At 54.8% G+C, this 14271-nt stretch overlaps 1 protein-coding gene across 1 annotated transcript in view; it reads left to right on the top strand.

The window, feature by feature from the left end:
- Positions 1 to 14265, top strand: part of WDR90 (WD repeat domain 90) — a 58856-nt gene extending 44591 nt beyond the window's left edge. The window contains exons 40-52 of the mRNA XM_014961817.1: positions 655 to 776; positions 1651 to 1810; positions 3573 to 3763; positions 4657 to 4825; positions 5280 to 5391; positions 6414 to 6585; positions 7348 to 7470; positions 8314 to 8494; positions 9187 to 9317; positions 11027 to 11170; positions 12345 to 12464; positions 12964 to 13048; positions 13928 to 14265. Of these exons, the coding sequence (XP_014817303.1) occupies positions 655 to 776; positions 1651 to 1810; positions 3573 to 3763; positions 4657 to 4825; positions 5280 to 5391; positions 6414 to 6585; positions 7348 to 7470; positions 8314 to 8494; positions 9187 to 9317; positions 11027 to 11170; positions 12345 to 12464; positions 12964 to 13048; positions 13928 to 14085 (1868 nt within the window). The 3' untranslated portion in view covers positions 14086 to 14265. The remainder of the gene's footprint in view (positions 1 to 654; positions 777 to 1650; positions 1811 to 3572; positions 3764 to 4656; positions 4826 to 5279; positions 5392 to 6413; positions 6586 to 7347; positions 7471 to 8313; positions 8495 to 9186; positions 9318 to 11026; positions 11171 to 12344; positions 12465 to 12963; positions 13049 to 13927) is intronic.
- The last annotated feature ends 6 nt before the right edge of the window (positions 14266 to 14271 follow it).

Below are 14271 nucleotides of genomic sequence, written 5' to 3'. Positions count from 1 at the left end.
AAGAGGGGAGATGGAGCTGAGCTGTGGGGAAGAACTTGTTTGGTGTGAGGGTGGTGAGAGCCTGGCCCAGGTTGGCCCGAGAAGCTGTGGCTGCCCCATCCTTGGAGGGGTTCAAGGGCAGGTTGGAGGGGGCTTGGAGCAACGTGGTGTGGTGGGAGGTGTCCCTGCCCAGGGCAGGGGGTGGCACTGGATGGGCTTTGAGGCCCCTTCTAACCCCAACCATTCTGTGATTCTAGCTGTTGGGTTGGAATCTTTGCTTTAACACAGGTGTTCTTGGTGTTGGTAAAATCCAGTAACCCTTCTTCTTTGCTATGAGCAGATGTTAGGGGCAGAATCGAGCTTCAGTTTTTGAGTGGACAGAGAGAAGGGAAAGCTCTCCCAAAGGCCATCTTTCCTCCTTCCTCTAGGCTGGAGTGATGCCCAACTTTGGGCTTTGCTTTGCCCAGGTTAGGGGACGTGAGATTTGTCCTTACTCCGCTCTCAGCCCGACAGCCAGGATGTGTCAGGCTGGGTAGAAATGTCAGCTTTTACGTATTACTGAGAGGGGGAAAAAAAAGAACTTTCCTGAATCGCGACGTAGGTTGTAGTGGGTGCTGCATGTGAAGCCTTTACATGAAAACATCCCATCTTCTCCTCTTCCTCCTCCTCTGCCAGGCTTCTTCGCCTACACCTGTGGCTGCATCATCGTGGTTGAAGACCTGCACTCGGGATCACAGCATCACTGGCTTGGCCACGCCGAGGAGATCTCTACACTCGCCGTTAGCCACGATGCCCAGGTGGGAGAGGCTCTTGCTGCCCCAGGATGGGTTTTGTCTGTTGCTTTGGGCTAAAGGAATGTCACGGGCTAAAATCTCATTTATCTGTTCCTTCTCCCTCTGCTTTGTGGAGACCTGGGGTTATGGAAAGACAGTAAGTGGGTTTGGAGCCTTGTGCTGGCTCCGTGGCAGCTCCTGTCCTCTGGGTAATGCCACCGTTCCCTCCTGCCATCAGCAGAAGGTTGTTCTGACATACGAATCACAGAATGCTATGGGGTGGGAAGGGACCTCTGGAGATCATCCAGTCCAAGCCCCTGCCAGAGCAGGGTCACCCAGAGCAGGTCCCACAGGAACGTGTCCAGGTGGGGTTTGAATGTCTCCAGAGAAGGAGACTCCACCACCTCCCTGGGCAGCCTCTGCCAGGGCTCTGCCACCCTCACAGCAAAGAAGTTCCTCCTCATGTTGAGATGGAACTCCCTATGTTCAAGTTTGTGCCCGTTTCCTCTTGTCCTGTCCCTGGGCACCACTGAAAAAAGCCTGGCCCCATCCTCCTGACACCTGCCCTTGAAGTATTTATAAGCATTGATCAGATTCCCCCTCAGTCTTCTCTTCTCCAGACTAAAAAGACCCAAGTCCCTCAGCCTTTCCTCACCAGAGAGATGTTCTACTCCCCTCAGCATCTTTGTGCTCCTTTGCTGTCCCCTCTCCAGCAGTTCCCTGTCCTTATTGAACTGAGGAGCCCAGAACTGGACCCAGTTTTTCATTTTCACTGGACGCACTTTTCCATTTGCCAACCACATAGCTTTAATTTGAGCCTACTAATTGCTCAGACTAACTAATGAAGCGTTCCCTAATTATTTACCAAGGTCTCAGTGACAATATATTGTTCTCTTAGGTCCTTGCCTCTGCCTCAGGGAAGAGGAGCGGAGACTCCCATTGTCAGATCTGCATCTGGAATGTCCAGGAGGGGCTTTGTGCAGCAAATCTCTTCCACCACGAGACCCAAGTGCAAGCCATGGGGTTCTCTAGGGACGACAGGTTCCTTGTCACCCTGGGTGAGTGCACCCGTAACGCCAGCTGGGGTGCAGGAGATGGGTATCTGTGAGATGGGTCCCAGGCTCGTGGGCATGAAGCTGTTGCTCAGTAGCCTTGGGATGATGGATAATGCAGCATCTAAAACTGCAAGAGGTCTCAGGTCCTCTCTCGGTACCCTTTGCAGCTAAACACGCTTCCGGGGCGCTGTCGGCAACGTTTTGAGGGGAAAAACACACCCTTGTGCCTCTCAGCCCCAGGCTCCCCCCAGCTTCCCTTCAGTCCTTTCTCATTGCTCCTGCTGGCTCGTTTTTCTAGAAGTTACAGCTTTCTCCTGCCTCCCCAGTGCTTGTCGAGCCCCGTGTCAATACTTTGCAGTTACTATATATAGTATCCAAAGGGAAAAGCCTTTTTTCTGGACTTGTGATTGCCTCTGAGGTGGAATTGTGTAGAAATAGCCAGGCTTCAAGCTGCGAGCCTCCTGCCAGGCAGCGATGCCAGCACAAGATGGACACTCAAGCTGTCTGTTTTGTTTAGGCAGGGGACATTTAAAGGACAAATATGCAATTAGGAAGTTCTTGTTTTGGGTGAGGGAGGACCTGCGGAGCAGGCAATACGCTCTCTCCGGGGTGGTGAGTCTGCCCTTGGAAAAAAGGAAGCTTTGCTGGAGAGAAAAAGAGGTTTGTGCTCTGTCTGGAGCTGCGTGGGAGAGGAGCCCTCCTCCTCCTCCTCCAGCTCTGGTCTGAGAAGAGAAAAGCTGAAAGTCTCCACTGAGGTTGTGGAGCCTGGGAAAGGCAGCAGGAGAGCACTGTCCCCAGGAGCTCTCTGGGAGCTGGGTATGTTTTGCCATCACCGAGGTCAGTGCCTTCTGCTACCACCCAGATACAGAATCACAGAATCTTCTAGGTTGGAAGGGACCTTAAAGATCATCTTGTCCAACCGTCAACCTCACTGACAAAAATAGACACCCACACAACAAACAAGGAGCATCATCACTAAACCAGACCTCCCAGCACTACATCAACCCGGCTTTTGAACACCTCCAGGGATGGGGCCTCAACCACCTCCCTGGGCAGCCCATTCCAATGGCTGAGAACCCTTTCAGTGAAAAAATTTTTCCTAATATACGGTGGCTTCCATCCACAATCAGCTCCCAGCTCAGCTTTGAGCTCAGCAAAGGTGACATCCCTTTTGTGTGTCAAGACCATTGTTAGCCCTGATGATGGAGTATCTCCGGGGGGGCTTGTGTGGGGTGTGAAGTAGCTCCTAAGGATGTAGAAACAGCAGAAAACCTGCTCTGTGCTGAAATCCCTGCCCTGCCTGCCACCAGCTGGTTCAACGCCGGCTGCAGACCCCGCTGCGGGGCCAGATTTGCTCCAACCCCCAGCAGGAAGCGTTGGGCTGGTTCTATCTGCCCTCAGCAGCTTTTGCTGAGCACGTGAGGAGCCGTGTCCGTGCCTGGGACAGTGTTGATGGCAGTTGTCTCCAAACAACTGGACGAAGGAGCAGCCATTGGAATGGGCTGCCCAGGGAGGTGGTTGAGGCCCCATCCCTGGAGGTGTTCAAAAGCCGGGTTGATGTAGTGCTGGGAGGTCTGGTTTAGTGATGATGCTCCTTGTTTGTTGTGTGGGTGTCTATTTTTGTCAGTGAGGTTGACGGTTGGACAAGATGATCTTTAAGGTCCCTTCCAACCTAGAAGATTCTGTGATTCTGTGATTCTGTGTCTGCTTGCAGATATCCTGAGGCTGCAGAATTTCCTCCGACTCTCTTTTGTGTTCTACCTAGGGGACTACAGCGACCAAACCATTGCCCTCTGGAACACCAGCACGTACGAACTCATCTCCTCGACCTGTATCTCGGAGCCAGTCCACGACGTGGCGTTTAGTCCCTTTTCCCACAGAGACCTGGCCTGCGTGGGGAAGGGAGCTGTGACGTTCTGGCTGTTGGAGCAGCAGGGAGCTGACGTCAAGCTCAAGGTAAACCTCAGTTTTACCTTCTTCTAAAATTTCTGTTCAGCATCTCTGACTTCTTCTTTTCCCAAGCCCCTGGTGAGCGCGATGGAGGCTCTGCCCACACAAGTCACAGAATCACAGAATCACACGGGGTTGGAAGGGACCTCTGGAGATCATCTCCTCCAACCCCCTGCCAGAGCAGGGTCACCCAGAGCAGGTCCCACAGGAACGTGTCCAGGTGGGGTTTGAATGTCTCCAGAGAAGGAGACTCCACCACCTCCCTGGGCAGCCTTTCCCAGGGCTCTGCCACCCTCACAGGAAAGAAGTTCCCCCTCATGTTGAGGTGGAACTTTTTATATTCAGGTTTGTGCCCATTTCCTCTTGTCCTGTCCCTGGGCACCACTGAAAAAAGCCTGGCCCCATCCTCCTGACACCCAGCCTTCAAGTATTTATAGGCATTGATCAGATCCCCCCTCACCCTCTCTTCTCCAGACTAAACAGACCCAAGTCCCTCAGCCTTTCCTCAGCAGAGAGATGTTCTAGTCCCCTTATCCTCTTTGTAGCCCTCTCCTGTCCCCTCTCCAGCAGTTGCCTGTCCTTCTGGAACTGGGGAGCCCAGAACTGGACCCAATGCTCACCAAGGTGGAGTAAAGGGGCAGGATGACCTCTCTTGACCTGCTGGTCACACTCTTCCTGATGCCCACAGGGTGCCCTTGGCCTTCTTGGCCACAAGGGCCAATGTGTGTGTGAGAGCTGATGATTTCTCCTAGTGAGATGATGTTGGCTGCCCGTGAGTGGCTTTCAGTTGTGTTCGAGGCATTAACTGGATAAATTGAGGGTGGAAGGAGGGCGTTTTTCTCCTGATGTAGAGAAGCACCGTGTTCTCTTTGACGTCTCTGTTTTCTGTGCTCTGGCAGGTTCATCGAGCCCCTGCTCCGGATGTTCTGGGGCCAGTGGAGCTGACATCTCTCTGTTATGGTGCCGATGGTCTTCTTTATAGCGGGACCAACTCAGGGCAGATCTGCGTGTGGGACACCGAGACCAATTGCTGCTTCATGACGTGGGAGGCCGACGAGGGCGAGATCGGTGGGTGCAGATACCTCGGGCTGTAAAATGCCCTGAAATGTCAGGGCTGTAACAAATTCCATGGGAACACGGCCGACGAGGGCGAGATCGGTGGGTGCAGACACCTCGGGCTGTAAAATGCCCTGCAGATGTCAGGGCTGTAACAAATTCCCTGGGAATGTGTTAGGAAAGAAGAGCAACGAGCTTGCAGGGCTTCTCATTTCACAAAACCAGTTTGCTGTGTGGGATGCAAGACGTGTGGGGTGGCAGTGGGTCTGGATTTCCCTGAGTTTCCTCATCAGAGCTGGGGGGGGTCCACTTCTAGTCTGTGAAAACGCTGGGTAATGGGCTGTAAAACACCCCTGCTGCCCTGCCCAGAGGAATTGGTGGCCTGGGTGTCAGGAGCACACTTGGGGTGATGGCTGGGAGTGGTGGATATTCAGGGGTGCCCTTTTATTCCCCCGTGGCCCCCCAGGTGTGCTGGTGTGTGGGCACGACAGGTTGATGAGCGGCAGCAACACCAAACGCATCCGGCTGTGGGCAGTGGGCGCCGTGCAGGAGCTGAGGCTGAAAGGTCCCGATGCCAGGTAGGAGGCCCTGTCCCCGCTGTCCCCATCCCCATCTCCAGAACACTCCGTGCCCTTGAGACGCTCCTCCCCTCGTCTGGCAGCTCCTGGGACCTGTCTGAGAGGTGGCTTTTCATGGACTTTTTCATCCTTAGCTTTTCCTCTCCGTCCCGTGGCCGCTGATTCTTTCTGTCTGGATCTTTTTCCTGAACTTTTGCCACAGGTAGCTGAACCCTCTTAAACCCCGCTCATTTCCAGTACAATCGTGCCTGAAGTCTGTGTCGGTGATGTGTAGGAACTCCTTTAAAGAGAATCGGTGAAAATACATTGCCTTTGTTTCTTCTCTGGCACTTGTTGCATCCCCTGTTTTCTTCCTTTCCTGTAAAAGACGGTTGCAGCGCAAAGGTAACGGGTGTCACAGAATCACAGAATCTTCTAGGTTGGAAGGGACCTTAAAGATCATCTTGTCCAACCGTCAACCCAACTGACAAAAATAGACACCCACACAACAAACAAGAAGCATCACCATCACTAAACCAGACCTCCCAGCACTACATCAACCCGGCTTTTGAACACCTCCAGGGATGGGGCCTCAACCCCCTCCCTGGGCAGCCCATTCCAATGGCTGAGAACCCTTTCAGGGAAAAAATTTTTCCTAATATCCAGCCTGAACCTCCCCTGGTGTAACTTGAGGCCATTTCCTCTTGTCCTGTCGCCTGTGACTTGAGAGAAGAGACCGACCCCCACCTCTCTACACCCTCCTTTCAGGGAGTTGGAGAGAGCAATAAGGTCTCCCCTCAGCCTCCTCTTCTCCAGGCTGAACACCCCCAGCGCCCTCAGCCTCTCCTCATAAGACTCATTCTCCAGACCCCTCACCATCTTTGTCGCCCTAATTCTGTCGCTGTTGAATGTACCAGGAGCACCTCGTGGAACTGTTTATCTGCAAATCCATGACTGGGCTCATTAGCAAATTGCATTTAAAGGAGGCAGGGTGGCTGTTCCGACAGTTGAGTTGGTCCTTCTCACATCCTCCTTTCCACCAGCTCCAGCTCAGTCCTGCTGGAACACGAGATTACCCTCGATGGGACGATCGTCAGTGCAGCCTTTGACGACTCCCTGGAGATGGGAATTGTGGGCACCACGGCAGGAACGCTGTGGTACATCAACTGGGTGGAGAGCACGAGCATCCGACTAATCAGCGGCCACAAGAACAAGGTTAGAGGGGCTGGGCTGGGGTGGTTTGTCCTGCAGAGCTGCCAGCGCTGTGTGTGATCTCTGCTGCAGAAACATTCCCTGGTCTGGCCACGGGAGAGATCAGGGAGCTGCAGGGCTCGCTAGTGCTGAGGGGACACACATCCAGAGGGAGCTGTGCGCCCTAAGGAGAAATATTAAGAATTATTAAGAAATCTGAGCTCGTCTGCTCGAGCCTCGGGTGTTGAGCAGCCTCCTCCCGGGAGCAGCTCTGGCCCTTCTGCTGGAGTGGAATAATTTAGTTCACAGTCACAAAAGCTTCGTTCCCGAGTGCTGCTCCTTCCCTTCTCTGGCTGGACATTCACACAGGATAATATTTTCTTCACCTAAAACATTAAACCCCGCCCCCCCAAAAAAAACCAAAAACCAAACACCTGAAGAGGTGAAGAATGACTGGTTTGAATTTTGCTGTTGCTTTGGGGTACCTTCATGCTACAGAAAAAAAGATTTCAAACGGTGGAAGAGAAGGAATTTTACTTACACCTACATCGTGTAGTGCCTGCTCCCAGCTTTGGGGTGAGGTTTCCTGGTTTCCATCACAAGCCTAGTTGTCAGCCCAAGATTGAAGCGCAAAACAAAAGCACCCCACCTTCCTTTAGGTCTGGGGCTTCTTGTTTGGTTTCCCCCATGAGAGGGGACCTGGGGGAGGAGAGGGCAGAGGAGCTGATGTCCTCCAGGCTGTGGCATTTGTAGGGCCCTGGTTCTCTGTCTCCATTCTTGCTGCAGGTGACTGAAGTGTGCTTCAGTCCCGACGAAACTCACTGCGCCACGTGCGGGGAAGACGGCAGCCTGAGGATCTGGTCTCTGGGCAGCACGGAGCTGGTGGTACAGTTCCAGGTGCTCAACCAGGTAAAATCGTTTGGGCTGTGTTGAGTCACCATCCCTGGATGTGTTTAAGGGATGCGTAGGTGCTGGGATGCTTATCTGAGGGATATGGTGTAGGGGAGGACTTTGGAGAGTAGGGTAGATGGTTGGACTCACAGAATCACAGAGTTGTAGTGGTTGGAAGGGACCTCAGAGATCATCGAGTCCAACCACAAAAAAAAAACAAACCAAAAAACAAAACAAAACACCACCACCCCCCCCCTAAACACACAACAACAACAACCAAACCAAAAAACCATCACCCACCCACACAACATCCCACCACAAACCAATAACCTTGGGCACTAGAGCATGCCCTGAAGAGCCACGTCTACACGTTTCTTAAATACCTCCAGGGATGGTGACTCCACCCCCTCCCTGGGCAGCCCATTCCAATGCCTGACAACCATCTCAGTAAAGAAATGTTTCCTAATATCCAACCTGAACCTCCCCTGGCACAACTTGAAGCCATTACCCCTTGTCCTATCGTCTGTAGCTTGGAAGAAGAGACCGACCCCCGCCTCTCTACAGCTTCCTTTCAGGTACTTGTACAGAGCGATAAGGTCTCCCCTCAGCCTCCTCTTCCCCAGACTGAACACCCCCAGCTCCCTCAGCCTCTCCTCGTAAGACTTGTGCTCCAGACTCGATGATCCCAACGGTCTCTTCCAACCTAGACTATTCTATGATGATTCTACATCAGTCTTTTCCTCTTGGGATTGCAGGGACTGCTGCGTCCTCACGGAGCAGACTGAAGGTGGAGAAACACTTGCAGGTGGAGCTTTCCCTGTGCTTGGTGTCTTCACTGTGTCGTTGCTGGTTGCTTTGCAGAGCTGCCAGTGTCTGGCCTGGAAGCCCTGTCCCGTGGCTGCGTGGGGAGCTGAGAACCAGCACGTGGTGGCAGGGTACAGCGACGGCACCGTCCGTGTCTTCAGCATTTCCAGGACAGAGATGGAGCTGAAAATACACCCTCACGCCGTCGCGCTGACGGCAATTGCCTACTCCACAGATGGTGAGGCTGCCCCTGGGGAGATGTTGCCTCAGAGAGTGCGAGGTGGTCCTCACTGGGTTACCCTGACCTCCAGCTGCTCTGTGGGCTGCTGACCTCCCCAAAAACCCGCGGGCAGGGAGAGCCAGAGAACTTGTGTCAATGAGCTCTGGTTGCTGCCAGCTGAGCACGTGGTGAATGGTTTTAAATTGAAAGAGGGGAGATTTAGAGTAGATAATAGAAATTCCTTGCTGTGAGGGTGGTGAGAGCCTGGCCCAGGTTGCCCCGAGAAGCTGTGGCTGCCCCATCCCTGGAGGGGTTCAAGGGCAGGTTGGAGGGGGCTTTGAGCAACGTGGTGTGGTGGGAGGTGTCCCTGCCCAGGGCAGGGGGTGGCACTGGGGGGGCTTTAAGGTTCCTTCCAGCTCTAACCATTCTGTGATTCTATGATATATTGGCAATGGTATAGCAAAGGGATTTGGGTGCAACAAACATGCCTTTGTGTCCTCCTGCTTATGATCTGCAGCAGCTTTTTTTCAGTGTGGTGTTTCAGTGGGTGTCTCTGAGCCTTCTCACCTTACCCAGCCTTTGACTCGGATATTCCCAGCTTTTCACAGTGTTTTGGGACACCGCTATCCCACGATCTCAGATCTTTCTCCTATGGCTTTTTTCCTTCTCCTACAAGAAGCGTCCCATTCTTTTCTCCCCTCTGCCCACAGGAGAAATGATCCTGTCGGGGGGCAAGGACGGGCTCGTGGCTGTCAGCAGCCCTCACACTGGAATGACTATCCACGTCCTCGCCGAGCACAAAGGCTCCCCCATCACTGTCCTCCAGTGCACCAGGAAGCAGGTGAGACCTCACCCTCTGCCCTGGTGCTCTGCAAGAGCAAGTTCCCCGTGTGTCACCACAGAGGTGTTGTCGGGTCGCTCAGCGGGTTGGATTCATTGTGCCTCACCTTTCTTTTTCGGGCCCCCATCCCCTCCAGTAACTTCTCTTTAGTTTTTTCCAGGGATGTCTTCAGTGGGAGAAGTGCCTGTGGGTGGGGGGAACTTTGGTGGCTGTTGTAGACAGGCTGCACGCAGGCATGATGTGTGTCTGCCCCCCGTGCTCTCGGAGAGCAACACCCCTTGAAAGCAGCCTGGGCTGTGAGCTTTTCAGCCCCTGTGCCCCCAAAAAAGGGCTCAGTGAGCTTTCCCCACGTCTCCCCTTGGAAGCTTGGCCTCCTCTGTGGAGCTGGGAAGATGTGGTTGTGCAGCAGCGTGATGGTTTCAGCATCTCCTTTGTCCTTCTCTTCATGGACAGTCTTTTTCCTTCACGCAGCAGAAATGAAAATAATTTAGCCTAAATTCTCAGGCTTTAAAATCATCCATGCTGCAAGGCTGTGTTCCCTGGTAATCCTAGACTTAGGAGATCCTCTGCTCTTTTAGGTGAAGGACTTTGTTAGGGGACACATGTGATCTGCAAGCACTCCCCTAGGAGATACGCAGGTCTGGAGGGCGTTCAGGGGAAGAGATCTGTGTTGTTCCAACCAGGCTCTCACCCCTCCTCCAGCAGCCTCTTCTGCTGGTGCTTTCAGCCCAGAGCGTCCCGACGGTTCCGATGCCACGGCTTCCTTGTCCTATTTTATTCTAAGCGACTTTAAGCACTGCCCAAATGGAGGTCAATCCTGGCGTTGATCCCCTACCGCATGAGGCCTGTGTTCCCACGAGCTCTAGCAACACAGAATCATAGAATATTCATGGTTGGAAGGGACCTTTGAGATCATCAAGTCCAACCACAAACAAAAAAAACCAAAACCAAAACCACACCACACCAACTCACAAACGGACACAAACCAACAATCTCAGGCACTAGAGCATGCCCTGAAGTGCCACATCTACGCATGTCTTAAATACCTCCAGGGATGGTGACTCCACCACCTCCCTGGGCAGGCTGTTGCAGTGCCTGACCACCTTCTCAGGAAAGTCATTCTTCCTAATATCTCATCTCAACCTCCCCTACCCCAATTTCAGACCATTTCCTCTGCTCCTGTCATTATTCCCTTGGGAGAAGAGGCCAACCCCCACTTCTCTCCACCCTCCTTTCAGGGAGGTGTAGAGGGCAATGAGGTCTCCCCTCAGCCTCCTCTTCTCCAAACTCAACATGCCCAGTTCCCTCAGCCTCTCCTCATGTGACTTGTTCTCCAGACCCCTCCCCAGCTTGGTGGCTCTCCTCTGGACACACTCCAGCAGTTCCATGTCCTTTCTGTAGTGAGGGGCCCAGAACTGAACCCAGCCCTCGAGGTGAGGCCTCACCAGTGCCCAGTCCAGAGCCACCATCACTGCCCTGCTCCTGCTGGCCACACTGGTCCTGACCCAGGCCAGGATGCTGTTGACCTTCTTGGCCACCTGGGCACACTGCTGCCTCACGTTCAGCCGGCTGTCCACCAACACCCCCAGCTCCTTTTCTGCTGGGCAGCTCCAGCCACGCTTCCCCAAGCCTTTAGCATTGCCTGGGGTTATTTCCTTGGAAGCCTCTGTGCTGCCAGGAGTCGCAGCGTTGATTTTTATCTTCTGCAGTACCGTGACTTTGGGGTGGAAGGAGGTGAGCTCTGGCTGGCCACCAGCTTGGACCGGCGGGTCAGCATCTGGGCCTCGGACTGGCTGAAGGATAAGTGTGAGCTCCTCGACTGGCTCAGTTTCCCAGCTCCTGCCAGCCCCGAGGTGAGTGTGGCACTTGCCTGGCCCCTGCCCACTCATGGCATGGGGCTTGGCACCAGCAGAGCCAAAGGAGGGATGTCTCAAGGCTCCGAGCGGGATGGAGCTACAGGAAAGTCATCTTCCTTAGTTCTGCTGCTCAAAGAGCATCTTGTTAGCGCGCGTTCTTGCATGTCGAAAGGCAGCAGGAGCTGCAGCAGCATGAACCGCCGGGAAGCACTGACTTTGTGAGCGTGAGGAGTCAAAAACTGCATCTGCAAAGAGCTGACAGCCCCGCGCCACGCAAAACAGAGCACAGGCAGCAGCGAGCGCAGGGCACAGAAGAGAGACCTGACGAGGAGCGTGCTGCTAACTTTGACACCCCCAAAGAGCATGAATATTCAGAGCGTGAATATTCACTGGGGGTGAATATTCAGTGTGGGGTTCACAGAGCCAAGGACTCGAGGCCTGTGTGTCTGTGATGCCTTGCAGAGCGCTTGGGCTCCCACCCAGGAGTGGGATTTGGGCAGCAGGACACCTGCTAGAAAGGGAGGAGGGTCTGTGTCGGAGAGGACATGGGGATGGTCCCCAGTGCACATGACTTTGGCATGCAGAAGGGAGCTGGGTCTTTTTTGGGGGGGCAAGCAGAGATGCCTCAACCTGCCACCCTCAGGGCCAAACACCATCCGGGCCCACACAGCAGTTGGGTCCTGTCAATGTTTCTTCTGTTTATTCCCAAAATGATGGATTTCCTCTCCAGGAAGGAAAGTCACTACGGGCTTCCCCACAGTGAACAGGGGAAGGGTTCATCTTGCATCCATTGCTAAAGATCTATCTTCTGGGGCCTATTTTCTTGTGTTAAACCCATCCACAACCCAATCCCACCTTCAAGCCCATGTAGCAATAACGCCTCAGCGGAAATTCAGCCTGTTGGACCCTCATGTCTCCCCCTCCTGTGACAGTCAACAGTTTGCTTCAGGTTTCCATGGCAGTGTGGGGTTGCTCCCTGCTTCTTTGCTGTGAGTGTCTGAGATGGCAATGCCAGAGGGAGGAGACAGCCTCAATTGTACTAATTTCCCGCTAGTCCAATGCTCACAGCCCAAGGGCTGGTGTCCCTCCGTGCTCTCCTTCTGTCCCCACTGTGTTGGGTCGGGCTGGAGAAGCTAACCTCGATGTTGTTCCCTTCGGTTTCCACCACCAGGGTCTCGGTGGCCTCCCGCCCAGCCTGGCCGCCTTCTGCCCTTGGGAACCCAGCACCCTGGTCTACGTCGGCTTCGGGATGCAGAAGGAAGCTTTGTTTTACAATCTGCACAAGAAACAGGTACTGCTGGGGTGACACGGGCGCTCCTCTGCCGCTGTGGGGCTGTGGGCACGTGGAACAAGGTGCAGTGGTGGGGAGACTGCATCGCCCCACGCGTAAAGCCAGGTCTGACGGCGTGGGGTGGGCTCAGACAAGCCGCTGCTCGGGGCAACAGCTTTTCATCTCAGAAAGTCGGGAGTTTCTGAGCGGCAGGGCCCTGCCCCTGCCTCCGGTTGCGTCTGGGCAGGCTGCCAGTCCCTCCTGCTGCCTTTCCATCCCACTGGAGGGGAAGGCGGTGGCTTTCGGGAGCGCTAACGATCTCTAAATCTTTTTGAGTTGAGTCTCCTCTGGAAAGTCCGTGCCTTTGGCAGGTTTCCGAGCTCTGAGAGGTGCTGTGCATCTGTCAGCCTCCTCTTTGAGAGGAGCCCTTTAGCCTCCTGATGACAGTCACTGCAGCAGCTCTGGTCTCCTGCCTGCTCGTTTCTGAGGTGGTGGTGGTGTTTCTCTTGCTGGAGCGCAGGTGGTTCAGAAGATCTCCTTGCCCTACTTCGCCACATCCCTGAGCCTGTCTCCTGCTGCACACTTCATGGCTGTCGGCTTTGGCGGTGAGTACCAGAGGCTCCGCTGCCCAGGCTGCCTTGTCCCCAGGTTACCTTTAGTGGGGAGGGATCTCGCCTTCTTCCTCTGAATCAGGGGGAAACCAAATGTCTTTTTTTTTTCCTTTAAACAAGACGGACACGCACACACACCAGCCTGTGCCCTCAGACCCTGGGGAGCTATGGTTTTGGGACTGTGAGGATCCTGCTCCCACGCAGGCTATGTGTCAGGCAAGGAGAAAGCTATGGGAGACTCATAGGTCAGAAACGAGATGCATGAGCTCAGTCATGTTTGTCAACGAGCAGGATTTGTCACTCGAATGACTCCTTGGGGTTATGGGCTGTCTTCATCTCCGTTTATGAGCGAACAGCTCTGTGGCTGTGTGAGCTACAGCCCAGGAGGCACGAGAGACCTTCCCCCAGCACAGGGAGGGTCAGCACCCTCCCCGTGTCAGAAGCACTTTGCTCCTGTAGCTGCTTCTATCTGCCTGAGGAAGCAGAATTATGTCCATCCCGCTCTGACGGTGGCTCCCAGAGCAGGATGAGCTCCGTGCCTGCCCCAGAGCTGCAGGACACCCTGAAGCGCGTGGCCCTGTGCTCAGCAGGGGCTGTGTGACAGCAGAGCTGCACAAACATGTGGTGCTGCATCCATTGCTGTAGTGTGACAGCTGGACACACAGCATGGAGCTGCCACATTCCCGCTCTCTCCTCGTTACCAGACATTAATTGCCTGCTCGCTTGGGCAAGAAGCTGTCTCCTGTCGTATTGACACAGCAGGGCCAAAAGGGGCCGGGAGGTGGCTGGGAACGCTGCTCCTGGCAGGGACAAGCCCCATGGGGGGTAAACCCCCCCTTTTTCCCAGCACTGAGCCCTGTCCTCTCCCCACAGAACGGCTCCTGAGGCTGCTGCGCTGCCCCACGGGTGAGGCACAGGACTACGCCGGCCATGACGACGTCGTCCACCTCTGCCGCTTCGCCCCCTCCGGCCGCTGCCTCCTCACGGCCTCCCACAGCGCCGTCCTCCTCTGGGAGCTCACGGGCAGTTGAGCCGGCAGCCCCCTGGACCAGTGGTGCTCCTCCAGCGGGGGAGCCGGGCCCTGGCTCCCCTGGGCCGGCCCGGGCTCCTGGGCGAGGCCCCGGCTTAGGCCTCACCCAGGCCCCGCAGGCCGCGGGGGCCGGAGGCGGCGGCGGGCCCGCCGGCCAGGCCCGGCCGGTTGCGCGGTGCGTTTTGCT

Source organism: Calidris pugnax, unplaced genomic scaffold, assembly GCF_001431845.1.
Source record: "Calidris pugnax isolate Ruff unplaced genomic scaffold, ASM143184v1 scaffold557, whole genome shotgun sequence".
Lineage (NCBI taxonomy): Eukaryota > Metazoa > Chordata > Aves > Charadriiformes > Scolopacidae > Calidris > Calidris pugnax.
Note: the sequence above shows the minus strand (reverse complement) of the source record. Positions and strands in the feature narration are given on the sequence as shown.